The sequence below is a fragment of the Nestor notabilis genome, unplaced genomic scaffold, assembly GCF_000696875.1.
Source record: "Nestor notabilis isolate BGI_N333 unplaced genomic scaffold, ASM69687v1 scaffold44, whole genome shotgun sequence".
NCBI classification, from domain to species: Eukaryota; Metazoa; Chordata; class Aves; order Psittaciformes; family Psittacidae; genus Nestor; species Nestor notabilis.
This window is the reverse complement of record NW_009926617.1, coordinates 13,706-31,523: the sequence shown is the minus strand read 5'-3', so window position 1 is coordinate 31,523 and position 17,818 is coordinate 13,706. Positions and strand designations below refer to the sequence as shown.

Below are 17,818 nucleotides of genomic sequence, written 5' to 3'. Positions count from 1 at the left end.
CTGCCCCCCCCCCCCTGCTCCTCCTGTCCTAGCTCTTTAAAAACAAACAAAGAAGCCTCATCCCCTGCCTCTGTCACTCTGTGCATTGGGGTATGAAATTGGGGGGGGGGGAGCCACATGGCTAACAGAAGGGTGGGAGGGGGAGAGCCATTGAATCTGAAAGGGTGTCCTGTCCGAAAGGCTCTGGTAATTGCCTTTTTATTGTGGCAGCCTCCGGACCAGACGCGGGAGCTGGGGAGACCGGGAAGGCTACAAAACAGCAGGAAAAGTTGCTCTGATTAATATTACGTTAAATTAAAACTGATTTTCTGCTCTTTCTGCTCCATTTTTTTCCATGCGCTTCCCCAGCCCTCTCCGACATCTCCCCCTCCTCCAGCGGGCTCCCCACACGCTGCCCCCTCCCCGCCCCTGTCCCTGCTTGGCTAGGACTGCCTAGTCATTTCCAATTCCTTCTTGTATTGATCTTCCTGTAGAAATCAGTTTTGTAATTAGCTGCAAATTAGGCCTTCTACTGGGGGTGAGCCTGCCCCCTGATTTATCACCAGAGTAATTCGCTGTGATCGGAGAGAAATTAAAATGAACTCAATTAGGCTTCGGATTTGCTTTATGGGCCCTGCTCAGAGTTTCAGGGGGAAAAATGACTGTGCTGGTGCTTAATAGTCTAATGAAAGTAAATAAAGGTTATTCATTGTAATAAACCCAGGGACTCTGGGATGAAGGGAGTCCACAGCCAGCCTCTCCTTCTCTTCCTTTGTTGGTTTATGGCTTGGGGCGGTTTAAAAAGACTTTTGATTTTCATTTTATTAAGACAAACAGCTTTTGGGATAAAAGGCCAGGGGAGCGGGGGAGTAAAGGAAAGGGGGGCAATGCTGCAGAAAACTAGGTTGGAGATGGGATCAAGTCTCAGCTTTGGGCCATAAAGGAAAATGCTCCGTTAAAGCCCAGCCCTGTGGCTTGCTGGTCCCTGGTGTGATGTGAGAGTGCAGGAGTTTCCAAGTAGGGCTGTGTGCTGGTGAACATGCACGGCAGCATTTGCATGGTCATGGCAAGAACACATCTGCACACCTCCAGGTGTGTGTGCAGAGGGAAAGGCAGACATGGGGATTTAGGGAGAGCACGGTGTGCACGTATATGGCAAGTTCACCAGAGGAGGTAGAGCTCATATATACACATGCATCAGCACAGTGATACATTTGTAACTAGAAGGTGCTGTAAAATGTAAATGCGATGTATGTGCAATAACAGGTCAGGGTGAGAACAAGGGGTGAAGAGGGAGAGAGTGATTTCAGTGAGGGCATCTCCCTGCCATCATCCTATGGGTGCCTGTGGGTTCCCATACGAGGCTAGGCCCTCACCTGCTCAGATTTGATGTGTTCTGATGTTTGAAAGACGTCAGGGTAAGAAGGACGCTCAAAAACTCGATCTAAAGCTTCCAGCTGCTGCTGGGTGAAAGTGTCGCCTCGAAGGTGCTTCCGCAAACTGTCCACGCTGCTCTGGGAATCTCCATTGGGAACTGAGCCCTCGGATACATCTGCAGGGCACAGAGAAAACAGGGAGTTAGCACCACCCTGGCTTGGATAAGAAAGGGATGCAGGACAAGGACAGAGGGGGAAAAAGCAGGCCCTCCACCTCCACCCAGGGAGCTGTGCCACTCTTTGGGAAGAGGAGGCTGCAGGGACCCGAGGGAAGCCCCCTTCCTGTCTGCTGGGGCAGCTGGGCTGCTCCCATGGACTCTGTGGGACTCTTCTGCCCAGGATGAGTGAGACTGTGGAGAATGGAGCTCAGCTCAGAGATGAGTTTTGGTTCCAGTGATTTTCTGTGTTAAATATTGCCAAATCTCCATTGCTGAGCATAAAATGGGAGCAAAGCACAGCGATTAGCATCGCTAGAAGGCTACTGGAGAGGCAGCTCACAGAGAAACCAGAGTGCTGAGGATGGACCTGTACTGGAGAGGGCTGAGGAAGCCTGGAATTGAAAGAGGGCTCTCTAACAGCTTTGGAGGGAGTCAGTCTCTGGGGAGTTGTAGCTCCCCAGTCCCAATAGAAGTTACATCTCTTATAATTTCCTTCTTGTCTGATCTTGTCTCATAGCCCAGGTAACAGGGAACCTGTGGCATATGGGGGATCATCTCATTCTCTCAGGAATGATCCTGTTTCTGACTCCACATTTCACCAGAGACAAATCTCTCCCTGTGGAGTGTCTGTCCCATCCAGCATATGTTGGTTTCTGTTACAGTCTCTGTCCCATTCTCCTACGTGTAGCTCACAATTTATCACAACGCATATCTCTCTTATAAAACTCCCTCCAAAATGAGATTGAATCTTTGTCTCTGTCAGTTCCCCTTCCTATCCAAACTGAATTACTGTATTACAAAATCTAGTCCTACTCGGTGGGAATTGGCCTTCCTGGCATTCCTTTGTTCTTACTAGGAAAAAAGCTTTTTTCCGGTAGAAGCCTTGCCAGAAGTGAATCTCTGTCTCTGCAACAGCCCTCTGACAGTCCAATTTCAGTGCAGTGCCTCCTGCCATGTTCCAGGTGCCTCTCTCTATTGTGCTACACCATGTCTCTTACAGCCCACTTATCCCCTCCCAGGTGAGTCCATTATAAATGCCCTGCCCCATCCAAAGTGAATCTTTCCCTGTGATAAACCACTTTATCACTCACCTGGTTTTGGTTTGGTTTGGTTTGTTTTTTTCCCCCTGTTATCCCACACCTCAAATGAGGTGTATTTGTCTCAGTTATAACCCCTTTTTATCTGAAGTGAGTGAGTCTCCTGCTATTAGCATCTGTCACATCCAAGGTGAGGCTGTCTGTTATAACCTCCTGTCCCAGCTGAAGTGAATCTTCCTTTGTCATAATCCTTCATCTCATCTGAGGCAAGTCTGCTCATTATAATCTTCTCCAACTGTGCTGAGTATCTTTCTGCTGTCACCGCTCAGCCTAACTTTGGTGAGACTGGTTATAATGCCCTGTCTCATCCATGCTGATATACCTCCATACCCTCCATGCTGAATCTCTACCTACTGTGCTTCATCAGACACAAGTCTGACTGTCTTATCACCCTTTCTAACCTAAGATCAGGTTCTCACTTTGGCGCCACGATTACCTGCCTGCTTTTCCGCTATTATTCCTCATACTTCAGCCTTCCTTGGTGGCTTCCAGTCTGTGAATCTCAGAAATTTGCTGTCTGTCAAGACAGTGGTTGAAGGGCCTGCATAGATCTTTTCCCTCCTTCATGCAATTGTGAGGTGCTCACGGGCAGATGATGTTTCCAGGAGCCTGGAGTGGTATTCACTGTGCAATGGCCAGAACCATGCCACTCTGCCGCTTCATCTTTTAGCTTGTGGATGGTGCCAAGGGGTATTTTCCTGGCACAGTAATGCCTGACTGGTGGCCCAGAGTTATAACTGAGCCTGCTGCCTTCTGGCTATTAGATATATCCGTTTATAGGTGATTATACGATATGATATAATCAATAGTACATTATATACAGTAACGTAGTACAGTACCACTCGCAAGACCATAGAAAATATTACATATTGATTTGTCCCAGCCAGCAGCCTTCCTTCAAGCAGCCTCTTCTCTGTTTCTTTTCCACTAGCCATAGCAGGGCTGTCCACTGGCACTGATCCCTGGCATTTTGTCCTCTCCTCAGGCTTATTTGCATGAGGGAAAATTCTCAAGTTCCTGAAAGGTGGAGTTCATGACAGATTCAACTAAGAGAAAACAAAGCAAAGACCAGGTTTGGTGGACTGCACACTGTGTGTGTCAGTGCAGTTTTTGTGTTATAGATGGACTGGGCTCTTACTGCAGGGAGTGGCTTTTAGAAGGACTAGGGTAGCTCAAGGCTTGTGCTACCAATTCCAGTAGGGATTTCCCTCTGGTCCTCCCTGCAGAAAGGTGGCACAGAACTGCTGGGTCCAGGCTTGGGAAAAAACCCCAAGTGTTTCTGAATCAGCCCTTGTTTCAACCTGTCTGCAGCCTGTGAAGCTCTTTCTTTGCCTTTGAGGATTTTTCCACGTGTGTCAGTCAGTGTGCATGACTCTGCACACTTTGATGCTAATACATGTGGGTATTTTTGCAGTAGATGATTATTCTTGTACTCTTTAGGTTCTGCAGCACCATACACGCCTGAGCAGCCGTTTGTCCACGGCGACTGATTTAGGCTATATTTGATTTTCCAGAATTGCAACTCTACACTGTGCATGGTGTTTGGTGTGAGTGGACGGGTATTCACTTGTCCTGTCAAACTTCCATTGATTGTCATTAAACCAGATTTTACCCCACTGCATTGCCCTAGGTGGTTACACAGGTTAGTGCATACATGCACATGTGTTTGCAATTCCTGTCTGCCTGCAAAGCCCTGTGCACGTGTGTCTCCCGGGTGTGCACAGGCCGTGCCTTTGTGTGAAGAAGCTGAAACCACAGCTTTCCCAAGCCACTATAGGAGTCTCTTTTCCTTCATTTATTCAGGGGCCCTTCAGATCTTGACAAATCTGTCACTCTAAATTTGCGAGAGATTATGGTGCTCTCTCCCCAGCACGGAGAGAGGTGATATATGATATCTGCTGCCCCTATTGATTGCCTGATCTGGTGGCAGAGGGCTGGCGAAATGAACTTGAAATGAACATCATGCCTCAACTCATTGTGCGTATAATACACTACTTAATCCCACATTTTTGAGCCGCTATGGAATTCAATTGATCAATCATGTCCCTCTGATAGTACTGTTTTAGGGGTTATTGCTGCTCTGCTCACTGACCTTTCTATTTATTTATTTATTTGTGTCAGTGTATGTGTGTGTGCATAAGTGCGTATGTGTATTTGGGAAACTCAGGACCAGCTGATAAGAAAGGACCTGTGTGGTCAGTGGAAAATAAAAGGAAGGGATGAAGGGAGGAGAAACGGAAGGAACAGGGCTAGATAAGAAATTAGAATGATCAAAGCAAGCAAATAGGGAATAGATAGGAAGAGGTGGAAAAGTTGTAAGGAGAAAGGCAACACTTTGGGTGGGAGCTCTGGTTGGGGAGGCGGGGTTCTGCCACGGCCTGGGCTTTAAAATCTATGAAAGAAGAGAAACTTTTGTCAGAGGTCTATAGGCTACCTCACAATGGACCTTGTCTGAATAGCTTACAGTAGTATTGAACTTCATAACGGTAGGGTACACAAATCCCAAACTTCACAGAGCAATAATATGAGCTGTGCATATGGATTTTACTTAGGAAGCAGAAAAAGTTTCACAGAGATGATCCTGAAAGACAGATTTATGTGTCTTGTGTTGCTAACACCGAGGCATTCACAGTCACGGATCACTGTATTTTCTTCAAAACCAAAGGATTGTAAATCCCCTGTGTTTGTCTTCTGGTGTCAAAACCTTTAGAGGATGCATTTTCATTTTTTCCCTGCAACTGCAAGGGATAGACATTTATATCTGGTTTTAGATCAAACCTGAAGTTCTCATCTCAGCATATGGCTGTGAGCTGGACTACCAGGAGAAGCCTCAAATATCATAATACACAAAATATGGGAGCTGACAACTGCGTGGATTTGAGCAAAGGTGGCAGTAAGGAGCAGAGAAGACTTTGGGGAAGAGATGGTGTTCATCAAAGGGCTGTGGATGAAAGTGAAGGGAGGCTCACAGGGAAAAATTTGTGTTGGGAAAGACTAACAGATCTCATAAGGAATGCCACTGAGGTAGGCAACAGTCACTTCAACTGATGAAGAATGGTGCTAGGAGTAAAAGCTTTAGGGATGGGGATTTGCCAAGAAAGCAGCTGTTGGAGAGTTGCTGTGGTGAAACAAGGCTTCAGCTGCACGATGAGTCTGGGGATGCCACCTAGGTAAATGTGCTACTAGTGCCATTAGGGACTATCACCACCTTTCCCAGTTCCCTTTTACTGGCAAGGGAAGCTCTGTGGTACTGTGACACAGGGGCATGTTTCTCTTAAACCAGAAGCATCTCAACAAACAGCTTGAGAGATGAACCATGGCCTCGATCACTGTGTCCCTCACAAGAGCACACCGTTGCTATCAGCATGATCAGGACTGGCCTTGTGCATGTGACAGGAAACATCTCTCCTCCCAAGGGGCTGCCAAGGGAGCACACACAGCTCATGTTCAGTGTAAACCTTCGACACCAGACACAGAAATGCTCCACGGGTGTCACAGAGGTATCCTGACACATAACAAGGAAATGCTGTGCCAGAGGACACAGGAACAACCTGAACTACATCTGAGACAGGAAATATGCCTGTTAAATAGCTGCAAGACAAAGTCTCCATCATGTGCATGCAGCACAAAGCAGTATAATACACTTATTTCCCTGGCTACAGCTGACAGAGAGGACCCTTGCTCAGGGTAGGATGTGGCCATCTCAACAAATAATGCAGAAGTATTGCTGATACAGGAGGACCTTTGTGGCACAGAAACACATAGGAAGATCGTGAGCTGTGCAGCTGGCTCACAAACATGGAGGTACAGTTCTCTTTTGGGGCAGGGGCTGTTACCACCCCCATGACGTCTCTGCCTGCTGCTTCACGGGGCCCCAGTCTCAGCTGGGGCCTCGCAGCACTATCAGTAAAAATCACAGTCATAATAAAAGCGAATGTGACTGGCATGAGAACTGCCAGCCAGGTGACACAGCAGAACACATCTAATTGTCAAAGCTTCCGAGGGAAATGCATCTGTCTAACGCAGTGGTGCTGAGCCGGCTGCTGCAATGCCATCCCTCTGTGCCAGGGAGACAACCCTGTCCTCTCCTGCAGCTTGCCTTTGTCACTGTCCCTGCTGCGGTGCTTAACCTAGAGCAGCCCTGTCCCATTCTCTGGGCACCCATGGCTATGTGTGCTGCCCTTTCCCAAGTCACCCTTTGTGTTAAGACTGTTCTTTTCCTTTATCCGATTTCCCTTCTCTTTTTTCCCCCTCTGATGTTTTCTCCTGTCCCCATGCAGCCCAGGGCTGTCAGGCAGCTCTCCTGGACATCCCAGGGGGCCTTTCCCTGCACTGCCAGTTGTTGCAGTTTCAAACTCAATTGTTCTCCTCGGTACTGAGGCAAATGGAGTCATTAATTACCTTCTATCGGCTGGGCCGAGTTCAGAACGCGATCAATAGCCAGTGCTTGTTATTCACGGCAGCCAGCCCTGTGCAGACCCCCACGCTGCATTCGGCACGGGTCCAGCAAGGAGCCCAGTGCTATCAGATCTGGGCTTCAGACCCTGGCATCAAGCTCCTGCTGGGAATGGCAGACATCCCTGCCTGAGCTGACCCCAGCCAAGGGAGAGATAAGGACAAAGACCTGGCTGAGGGAGCTGATCACACATTTTCAGAAGTGTCTGGTACTTGGTGTCCTGGTCTGCACAAGCTGATCTAGTCTGGCTGTCATGACGTTTCTAGAGGCTCCATTTACATTGTCAATGATTATTAAACTAGTATTGTACTCCCCACACTAGAGACAAGGGCAAGCACTGGCAGCTGTAATCTGGAAATCTTTTCACCTGTGCAACTTTTCTTGCCCTACTCAGTAGGGTTTGGAAAGGAAAGGCTGTAAAATTTGGTTTAAATTTCCTTCCAAAAGATATTTTGCAGCCTTTTGGGCAGCATGAAAGAAAGTGTCATTTCCAGATGGGTCAGTTCTGTAGTTCAGCATGTAGTAGTGCTGCAAGAATTGTCAGGGCTTTGATTGTGATAACTGAACTGGTGGGGAGAAAGATGAACCTCAAATTCAGATGGAAAGGATCCCAAATGAGTGCAGGATATTGATGATAGAGCATGGAAGGGGCTGGCAAGGGTCAGCAGTGCATAGAGAAGGAATGTTACCAGGGATCTATATTGTGGTAGTGAAAGAAGATATAGTACAAGTTCAGGTTATTTACAGTATCCTGAAGAAATAGCTATAGTGGGAGACAAGTGCTGGAGTAATATCACCTCAAGGAAGTATATCTGCCTTCGTGAACTTTACTGTTGTTCAGATTCCTATGTCCATTTGCCCCAAGGGAATCCACAAGCCTGAATTTGAGTATGCTAACTGATGGTATTGTGCTGGCCAGTGTGTATCTGTAATTTAAGTGTGTCAGCAACACATGAACTGTGTGTATTTGTTACTTACATGCTCAGGCTCAGAGCAGAAAGGCTCAGAAACAAAGGGATTTTACATTTTGAAATGAGGGTATAGCTCCGATGAAGAGTCGGTGAGCAGGAAGGCTGCTCATGCAGGGAGGTGAGCGTGCCTGGCCGAGGAGTGTGATATGTGCCAGAGCCTGACAGCTGGGGAGCTGCAGTGCTTTTAACACAGGGGTCGTGTATGACAGAGCACCTCAGATGAAGCAGGGATGAGCAGTGCAGCTTTAAATGCAGGGCTTACATGAGCAAAATGGCAATGCTCAATGAGAATGTAAATGAAATGAATTGTGTGTGCAAATGTGTAATGAAGTGTGGACTCAGATCTGTCTTGGATTATCATGGGAGCATGCAAAGTGCATTTAAGGAAGTGAGTGTGTGTATGCGTATGAAAATCATATGTATTTACTACAGCATCTAAGTGTATGATTGCAAATTCAGCCCAGAGCACCTGGGAAACTAAGTCTGAACAGATTTAGGTTTGTGTGTTAGGTTTTGTATGTCCAGCGTTACTGAATACATCAGTCCAGGCCTTTCCAGATGTTAGGATACAAGCAGCTGCCTCAAGGGTGTGTGCAGCACGTACTACATACAGCATGTATGGGTGTGCAGATGAGGTGTGGGTTTGGGTAGTCTAAGCTGGTGGCTTCTGCGCGAGCAGTCAGCGCAGCTTTGTGACCTTTGGGTAAGCTGGAGGTGAGTGGACGTACCCTGCTTTCAGTCAGGTTGTTGCAGATACACAGTTCCCTTACCTCAGAGGAGGCACTGGCTATTTATACCATTGTAATGAGCAGCAGAGTGTAGGGCCCATATCTCTTGCTAGCACTATTATGCTTGACTGTTAGCCAGATAGAGATGCAGCTGCCTCCAGCACCCAATACACTCGCTTTGTTCATGTTGGCAGAGTAGCAAGCAGCACTGTCATACAGCAGGCCAGATCCTCTAGTTAATGTAAATCTGTAAGTCTCTTGCATTCAGTGATTATACTGATTTACACATCTTGAAAGTTATCAGAAGGCTTATCTTGATTTATGCTGTTATGGTGTCTGCAACACTGCCTTTAGCACAGAGCCCTCAGGGAGAGCTGCTGTCGAAGGAAACCAGAGCACCAGGAGCTGTGCTGTTCCCTCTGCCAGAGCAGAGGATGTCCTTAGCATCACTGGCATGACTTAGCTCCCACCTCTCATCTTCCTAAGCCCATTTGTTGGGGAGCTACTTCTTGGCAGGATCCCCCTTGGTGAGCACGTAAAAGAGTGGCTTTTGTTAGCTCCAAAGGGCAGAAGCAATGCAAAAAATTACATCGCATGCAGCCCTAACTATGCTTGTTTAGAGAAACTGCTTGCATTTATGAAGTCTTTGGTGCGGAAAGCAGGGTTGCAAATGACTGCATCAGAGCGACAGTAAAGGCCATTAATTTCCTGTTATGTTTTCCTGTGTTGGGGGCTTTATTAATTTAATTTTACACTGTCGAACAACAGCGAGCGCTGACACCGCCACACTCGGAGGGTTTTTTTTCTCTCAAGCAGTGCTTTGCCTGACATGCAAATCAACACTGCCATGAGCACCGTTAGAGACGAGGGAGCACAGAGGTAGGCTGTCCCTATCCAGACCCATCTCCCAGTTTCTGGGAGATCCTTGAGATTCTAGTGGAGCACACTGGCACCTGAGAGGCCACCAGCACTAGGGCTCAGCAGAACTGGATCAGGCAATGGAAACCTCTAATGCACTGTCCAGAAAATATGAATTCCTACTGGGTTCCATTGGCTTGGTCCCCCACTAACATGCCTCTTAATACCGCCTTTCCTTACATCTTCCTTGCTCTAGACTTCCCCATCCTTTCATTCCACCTTATTTTCCCCTGATACAGTCTTACTTTAACCTCGCAAGTCAGAGAAGGCTGTGCCTGCCCCTGAGCCAGATGCTAGTGAATCATGTTATTGGAAGCTCTTCTGAGTCAGCACTAAACCAGTGCTCAAGCAGAGTGTTTTTAGAGCTGCCATTTTTGACGTGCCATAAAACAAAGGCTCCAATCATTCAGAGTCATTAAAATTCCCATGGCATTTTTTGCAAGAGTGCAGACATTAACCTGGCTGTCCTGAACAAAATCCAGCCTGAGTGATTACCCACAGCATATCTTAATTCTCCTGTGGTTTCATTTGGACATGGCACAGCAAAATTTCACAGTTGATGCTCTGTATTGTTCAACATCTGCCATGGTCCACCTGAGAGTCAGCCACATTTCAGTGGTAAAGGAGATTTTAAGAATGGGAAGGTTAATAAACAATGTATGGTACAGGATGGGTAATTGCAGAATGCCATGCAATAAAACAGTTACAGGCTTGCAATATGCAGCAATCTGCTCAGACTGCCACCATGCAGACTCTTATTTTTGCATGCTCATTCTGATAATAACTGTAAATCATTAATAGAGTATTTTGGCATCTTTCTGCATGAGCTCATGAAAAGGCCCTTATTGATATATGAAGGAAACTATACTGATACGACCTCTGTGAAATGTATGTTGGAGATGTTCCAAATTGTAAGAGGTAGTCCCCAAACAAGAGGGGACCCAGTCATGGCTAGCAATCAGTTTCACAAACAAGAAGCTGTGCAAAGAAGAGCTACAAGTGTTTTTGAGGATTAGCTAGGGAAGGTTTTTGGGGTTTTTTGTTTTATAATTTGCTTGGATTTAGTAAAGTTGTCCCAAATTCTAGGATAGTTCTGACCTGCTTGTGAGAGCAACTCTTTTGTTGAAGGCCTACCTCTTCCCATGCTAGATGCCAAAAGGTAAAGCAAAAACCAACAGCTTCTCTGGGAAACCAAGCATGAAAGTGTACCAGTCCTTTATAACAGCCTTTTCTAAAGCATCTAAGAGAGGACTAGAAGACACTCGAGACTTGATGGACATTTCATACACAATAACCACATCATTAAGGTTTAATCAGACACCTACAAACCTGTCGTGATGCAGATCCCCTAGCTGAAAAGCACCATAACATCTCTGAGCTCCCAAAAAAGGCAGAGCCAGTGAGAGGAAGAAATCCTGATCTGCTCCACATCCAAATGGAAACAGTGATACCCATGACCTAGCTCCTGTTCTGGCACCATGCCCCTGTGTGTTTTCCTATAGCTGTTGACCTGTGTGGGAAGAGGACTTTGTACTTGAACCTGGTGGGATGTAACCAGTAGGATGCTCGGATGGATGAAGGAAAATCCAAGGAGAAATGTGAATCTAGGCATTATTTTTATGGCACTTGACAAAACTCCGGCATTTTAAAGGGCCTTGAAATGTTCATGAATTGCATTTGACACCTATTCAAAGTGTTCTTTATTTTACCAAATTAATAAATGGAAAAATCAGCTTCAAAGAATTATGAATGGAGACAGACAGAAGATAGTCATGTCTGCTATGTCTTGATAGATACACAGGTATCTGTAACTGCTTCTTTCAGGCCATATACTGTTAACAGAGTTGTCCTCCATATGCAAGGTCTTAGAGCTTAGCCTAGCCTCTGCAAGCCAAGACAAAATGCTGTTTGTTTCAGGTCTTGCTTTGCATCCACAGAGGTAGCTGGAGGAAATCCAGTACTCCTTGGAAGGGTCTTAAAATGTTCACAAACTGCATTTTTCTTTAATGCAAGTTCTTGTGTCAAAATAAAACAAAATTGTTTGGTTTTTTTTTCTCTCTCTCTCTCTCTCTCTCCTCCTCTTGAGTCGCCTCCCTGCATCTCATCTATCCAGCCAAGATTCTCACAGGCTAATCACTTGGTAAAATCTTGTTGCTTCCCCCCTAGGATCCAGTGAAACAAGGCTGGAGGATCTGATGCTATCACTTAGGGAAGCAAAGAGCTCCTGCTTTCCTTCCAAACAGCAACAGTCCCCATTTTGGGAGGAGGGGTTTCTCTCTGGCCCTGCCTGAGAACAAGGTGCTTAAGTGTTTTCCTTTAGCACAAGAAGACACCCCTCTATAGGAATGATTTACATCTGTGAACAGCAAGCAATGCTTAACATTACATTGACATAGACATGGGATTGCAGAGATAGCCAAATCAGGAGCTAATTGGTGCACTGGGGGTTGACTGTTAGGTCCCCTTGGCTGCAAGGATGTGATTGGAAAGGGAAACAGAGAGAAGGAAAGGAAAGCGAGGGAGCAGAAGCCATCCTCCACCAACGCCTCTCTAAAGGTTGGGATTCCTGAGGCCGCTGCTGTGTAGTGCTGTCAAGGTCAGCAGGTTCGGGTTCACTGAACGGTCAGGATGGTTTGAATTACTGGCACTGCCTGCCGATTCCTCCACTGATCATGATCCGTCTTCCAGCACTGTCTGCAGGATGCGTCTCCCAGCCACGTGCTGTGCATAGTGTGGGGCACAGGGAATGCAAGAGAGGCAGATGCTCTTGTTAAGGGGATAAGTTTTTTTGGAAGGTTTAAGGAGCCGAGGTAGTGCTGAGGAAAGACTCATACTCCATGTGCTGAGCATGTGGAGACCGGGTTTCTAGAAACAGCAGTTCTGATCTGGTTTTCTTCTACCTGGAAAACTGCCCCCTGTAAGATTCTGCCCCTCATGAAAGCTAGGAGAATGGATTGAACAGGGCCTATCAAACCCTTATGGGGTAAAAAACCTGTTGGTGAAGATTTCTATCCAATTCAATACAGGTAGGATGCTTCGTGAACAAAGACTAACATGCGAGTCTTTATGTAAACCACACTGCTAGGACATTTCTCCCTGAACACACATAGCTGTGTGACCTGGCTAAAGGACAGGGGTAGCCAGGCGTGTTCCTACAAGGCTGACTGCAGAGAGCACCAGAAGGTGCTCAGAAAGCTGCTGGCCAGTGTGCACCCCAGCAGGCAGGCTTGGAGCCACTCACAGGGACCTCAGCAGAGCAGGTGGGGAGAAGCCATGCCTACAGGGGTGTGAGTATGCACAGGCAGGCTGCTAGTGACACACACGTGTGCCTGGGCTGTGGCTGAGTGCCTCTGTGTGTGTACTGTACACATGTGCTGTCCAAGCACCCATAGCAGCACTGACAGCAGAAGCATGTGAGAAAGAACATGGCAAGAGAGTGCAACAAAAGGCAGTCAGAACAGGACTGGCAGCTGTGTGGAAATAGCATCCAGGGTTTGTCTTCGACAACAACATCTCCACAGGCATCACTGACTGGCTTTCAGTGGAGTTGCACTACAGAGAAATCTGACTCTCAGTCTAGAAGATAGAGTGCTTATTTTTGCTTCTTATTCTGTGGTTTGTTGTGTACCTCTGTGAGTCAGTTAGCTTCTGGGTGCAGTCAGCTACATCTGCCTACAGCTATGTATACATAGCTTTTGTACTCACACTTCTGCATCTGCCTACTATGCATATTTCTATTTCATACTCAAGAGTAATGCTGCAAGGGGCTGCCCATACCTGGTGCTCATACGTGAGTCCTCTTGTGCAGCACTCTCAGAGCTCACCAAGACATGGAAGAGACCGGAGTTAATGTCATGCTGTCTCCTCTATAAAAGGGAAGCCCCCATCTTCTCTAAGTGCAGCACAGGTATTCTAAGCAGGTTCTCTGTGTGGCCTGGTCCCTATGCATTAGGAAGTACATTGTGCCTACCATCACCTCTGCTCTTCACTCCTCTCCCACTTCCCTCTCCTACTGTAGAGCAATGGGCTCTGGCAAGAAGGGTCAGGGACAGTGCCCAGTATTGTGCTGGTTTACATTAATGAGATACACACAGTGTAATCCAGCAATGGAGTCAGCTCTACAAAAGGAGGTAATAGCAGGCTGCCATGAACAGAGCAGCTCAGGTAATTGGTTTATCTATCTAGAAGCAGTAGTAGCAATCTCTGCACAGACAGAGTAGCAGTAAAGTCTCTTCCTTAAGGCTATTTCCTTTGTCTTTTCAATTGCTTGCACATCCATGAAAGAGAGAGAGAGAGGAAGAGAGAGAGAGCTAGAGAGAGAGAGGGAGAAATGTTAATTTGTGAATTAATGGCTTTTCTCAGCGGAATTGTAAATTCAAATGTCACCTCACAGGGTGACACTACACTGGGCTGCTGAAGAAGCAATGATAAGATCCCCCCCCATCCCCATGCCGACATATACCCATGCCCCTCCCCTCCATGAAAGATAGCTACGGAGTGGAACATGCTACTTTTAATTTGCAATAACACCACACCAGAGGGACGCAAGAATGACTGCTTTCCAACCCTCCCTTCCACAGCAAGCTGGGCCACATCTTTCCCTTTCCACCTCTACCTCCTTCCACCCCCTCTTCAACCCCTCCCATTTTAAACTGAGTCCAAGACAACACATTATCTCAACTCCCCCCACCCCAAACTAATCAAAGGATGAGCTAAGGGAGGGCTCTTTAGAACGGATGCCTCTTCAACCCTCTCCTCTCCTGCAATAATCAGGTGAATTAATGACCCTGAAGTTAAAGTGAGTGCTGATACTCAGGCGTTGTGCAGCGTAGGGGAGAAAGCCTTCATTGTTTTCGAGCAGGAGGCGGGCAGCAGCAAGGGAGATTCATGGATGGAGATTGAATATGCAATTTTCTTTCACCTTGCCAAGAGCTGCCCCTGGGCTGTGCCTGGCCTAAATTTTTTTTTCCTCTTGCCATCTCTGCCTTATCCGTCCCTCCCACCTCCCTTCCATTCTTTCCAGAAAATTACCTTCAAAATTGATTTCCACTTTTACAAACAAATATAATGGGAACATGAGGGGGAAAAAAAAATCTTGGGCTGTGATGAATTAGTGCTGTCAGGTGCTTCCAAGTTTCCTTTGTTTTTGTTTTACTGCCCGTTAGGTTCTTTGTTTTTCCAGCAACTGGGAATAGTGCCCCTGCCCACGCAGTCCCTATGGTCCATGGCTACCGTCACAGGATATGTCCATCACTTGATGTCATCACTGTGTTATCCTGGCTCTCCATCACTGTGATGTGAACAGCCACTGCTAACAGACTGCCCCAGCCCTTCACACCAGGATGCAAGGGTTGCATGCTAGATGATCTCCAGAGGTCCCTCCCAGCCCTAACAGTTCTGTGATTCTGTGATACAACTGATCTCCTTGTGGAGACACTGCATGTCCCACACTGCGGGTGACCTGGCTCCTGCAGCCACCATACAGGCCCATTGATTTGCCTCCAATCTTCTTCACACTGTTCCTTCTGTTCTCCTTTACCTTACCCAGCTGATTCTCAGTGGAGGTTTCCCAGCCCTCCCTGTGCTGATGGATCAGCCTAGGTCATCAGCATGTCACCTTGATCCCTGTTGTGCCTTAGTGCTGTGTCACCTTAATTCCATAGCAGTATTGCCCTTCTGTCTCATTGCAATGTCACTTGACCCAAAAATAGTGTCATCCCTGTCTCTCTCTATCATGGCACCCTGATGCACTGTTACACCAGTCACGAACAACCCTCTAAAATACCATTTGCCTGCACATTGCCAGTTATTCCTGATCCCTTTAGCAGTTTATTCTGTCATACACTGTGCATTAACCTGGGATCCTCATGGATCCAGGCACCATGCTCCCTCCTACTCCTGTACTCCTTACAGACATTCAGAAATGTAAGAGTCACCTCCCTGAATGCAGGCAGACCCAGTGTGCAGCTCATCTAGAGTGAGCAAGAAGATACAGAGAGAGACAGGCACCAACCAATCCCTGGAGCAGGCTCTGCTCAGGTGGAGAGTGGAGCAGGCAGTGGCATTGGGAGGAGTTGTCACTGCCTGACTCCTGCCGACACATTAGCTGCAACAGCCCCTCCCAGAAATAAGTCAAAGTGAAAGATCTAACCACAAATTAAATATCTATAAATAAACAGTCAGGCAAGCACACATTCATGGCACTCACACAAATAAACTTAAAGGAAAGCTCTATGCATAGGTAAGACTCACACAATGTAGCCAATAGCATTTTAAGACACAAGAATGCGGACTGGGACACAAGGAGGTACTAATGTAGGAGTGTGTCAATTAAATGTAATTTCTGAATAAACAAATAATTTACAAAAATATACAGACACTAACTAAACAAAAACCTGGAACTCCAAGTCATTTCCTTAAATTCACATATACAAAATTAATTAAATTATGTAAACAAATACAAACTATTTACATAAATAACCAGCCTTCTCACAAGCAAGAAGAACGAAGAGATGTATATACACAACAAACACACAAATATATAACCCCAATGCAAATACACATCTGTACAAACTATATACAGAAGTGCACAGCACTAACAGGCTACATATATCCAGCAACCACAAAGATACAGTGATACTCCAAGTATGTAACACATACACACAGAATATACATACAAATATACAACATTCACATATATGCTCCAAATGTGAATACAAATACCTGGCATTCATCGAAATACATAGCACTAATACTGAGCCATACATGCCCAGGCATCCATATGATCCACAGAATGCATTCTCCTACTAGGCAGTATTATACACAGCTTAACATACACATTTTCCAGGTCTCCGTAGACATGCACAAAAATACGGGTCCAACCTGCCACTCACCCCAGTATATAAGCACAGATAAGTGATCCTAATACAGAAATACAAAACCAAACAGGCGTGCATTCCTAGAGACACAAATACACAAGCAGAGATGAACACAAATACAGCTGAAACCAGACCAGCTTGTCTTCAGTTAGTACCAAACCCTGCCAAACTAAGCAGCACTGTAAGCTTTAGAAGCAGAGCATTCTGTCCAAACCGCTTTCTGTGATGTAAGCTATTAACTCTCCCTTACCTGAAGTGCTCCTAAGCAATGCATACCCCCAAACTCCCAGGATGTGTGCAGACACACACACACATACGGTTTCTCTTGCTTACAGACTCATCTCCAAATTTGTGGTGCAGCAGCCCACATTTCTGACAGTGCTGTGCTGCTTATTCATTATCCTCTCTTTTATACAGTTTCCTCCCCCTCTCTTTTCCCACACGTACTCTCCCTTTTCTTACCATCCTCCTGCAGTTTATTTAGAGAGTAGCAGGCACCTTTCTTATGTCCTCCCAGGAGTCTCACCAGCCAAAGACCCTTCAGAGGGAGAAGTGAGTGGCTGCCGAGAATAAACTCCCTCTCCAATTTACGTTTTCATGTAGAATGGCAGGAGTGTTACCTACATTTGTGTGTATAGTCACAATGAGACTGGATGTCCCCTGTGACCACTGCTGTTTGCAGTGATACACCATCCTGCATGCTGACAGCCATGGGAAACTTAGCTACACTGTATGCAACAACAGAGTCCCAGGGAAAGTAGGAGGAAGACACTGTGGGAGCATGAAACACTCTAGAAACTGCTCGCTCCATGTGCGCAGCCATAAACTGCTGTGTGCACACCCTACAACCACGTGTGTGATGGTTGGAACATGGACTTATCACCTGGGGCAATGTAACTGCATGTGTCTCCAGTGTCAGTAACACTATGACTGACCCGCAATAAAGCAATCATATAGAATAACGCAAATACATCAGCTGTGATGACAAGAAATCACAGCATGGAACAATGCAGCCACAGCACAGACAGCAGTGCTGTTGTGTCACCTGCGGGGGTCCAAACACATTCTGTTGTCTTCAAAAATGCAAGTTTTGGGAGAACAAAAATACATCTAATATGCCCGGAGATGAACATACATAAGGTGCCATGATACAGTCAAGTGAAATAACTCACTCATACTCTTTGTGAACGTATGCAG

The 17,818-nt window shown here is 46.4% G+C and overlaps 1 protein-coding gene across 1 annotated transcript in view; it reads right to left on the bottom strand.

The window, feature by feature from the left end:
* The window catches only part of LOC104405016 (paired box protein Pax-2-A-like), a 54,087-nt gene that overhangs the window by 24,447 nt on the left and 11,822 nt on the right, over positions 1-17,818 (bottom strand). Inside the window, exon 4 of the mRNA XM_010013602.1 lies at positions 1,356-1,531. Coding sequence (XP_010011904.1) covers positions 1,356-1,531 — 176 coding nt within the window. The remainder of the gene's footprint in view (positions 1-1,355; positions 1,532-17,818) is intronic.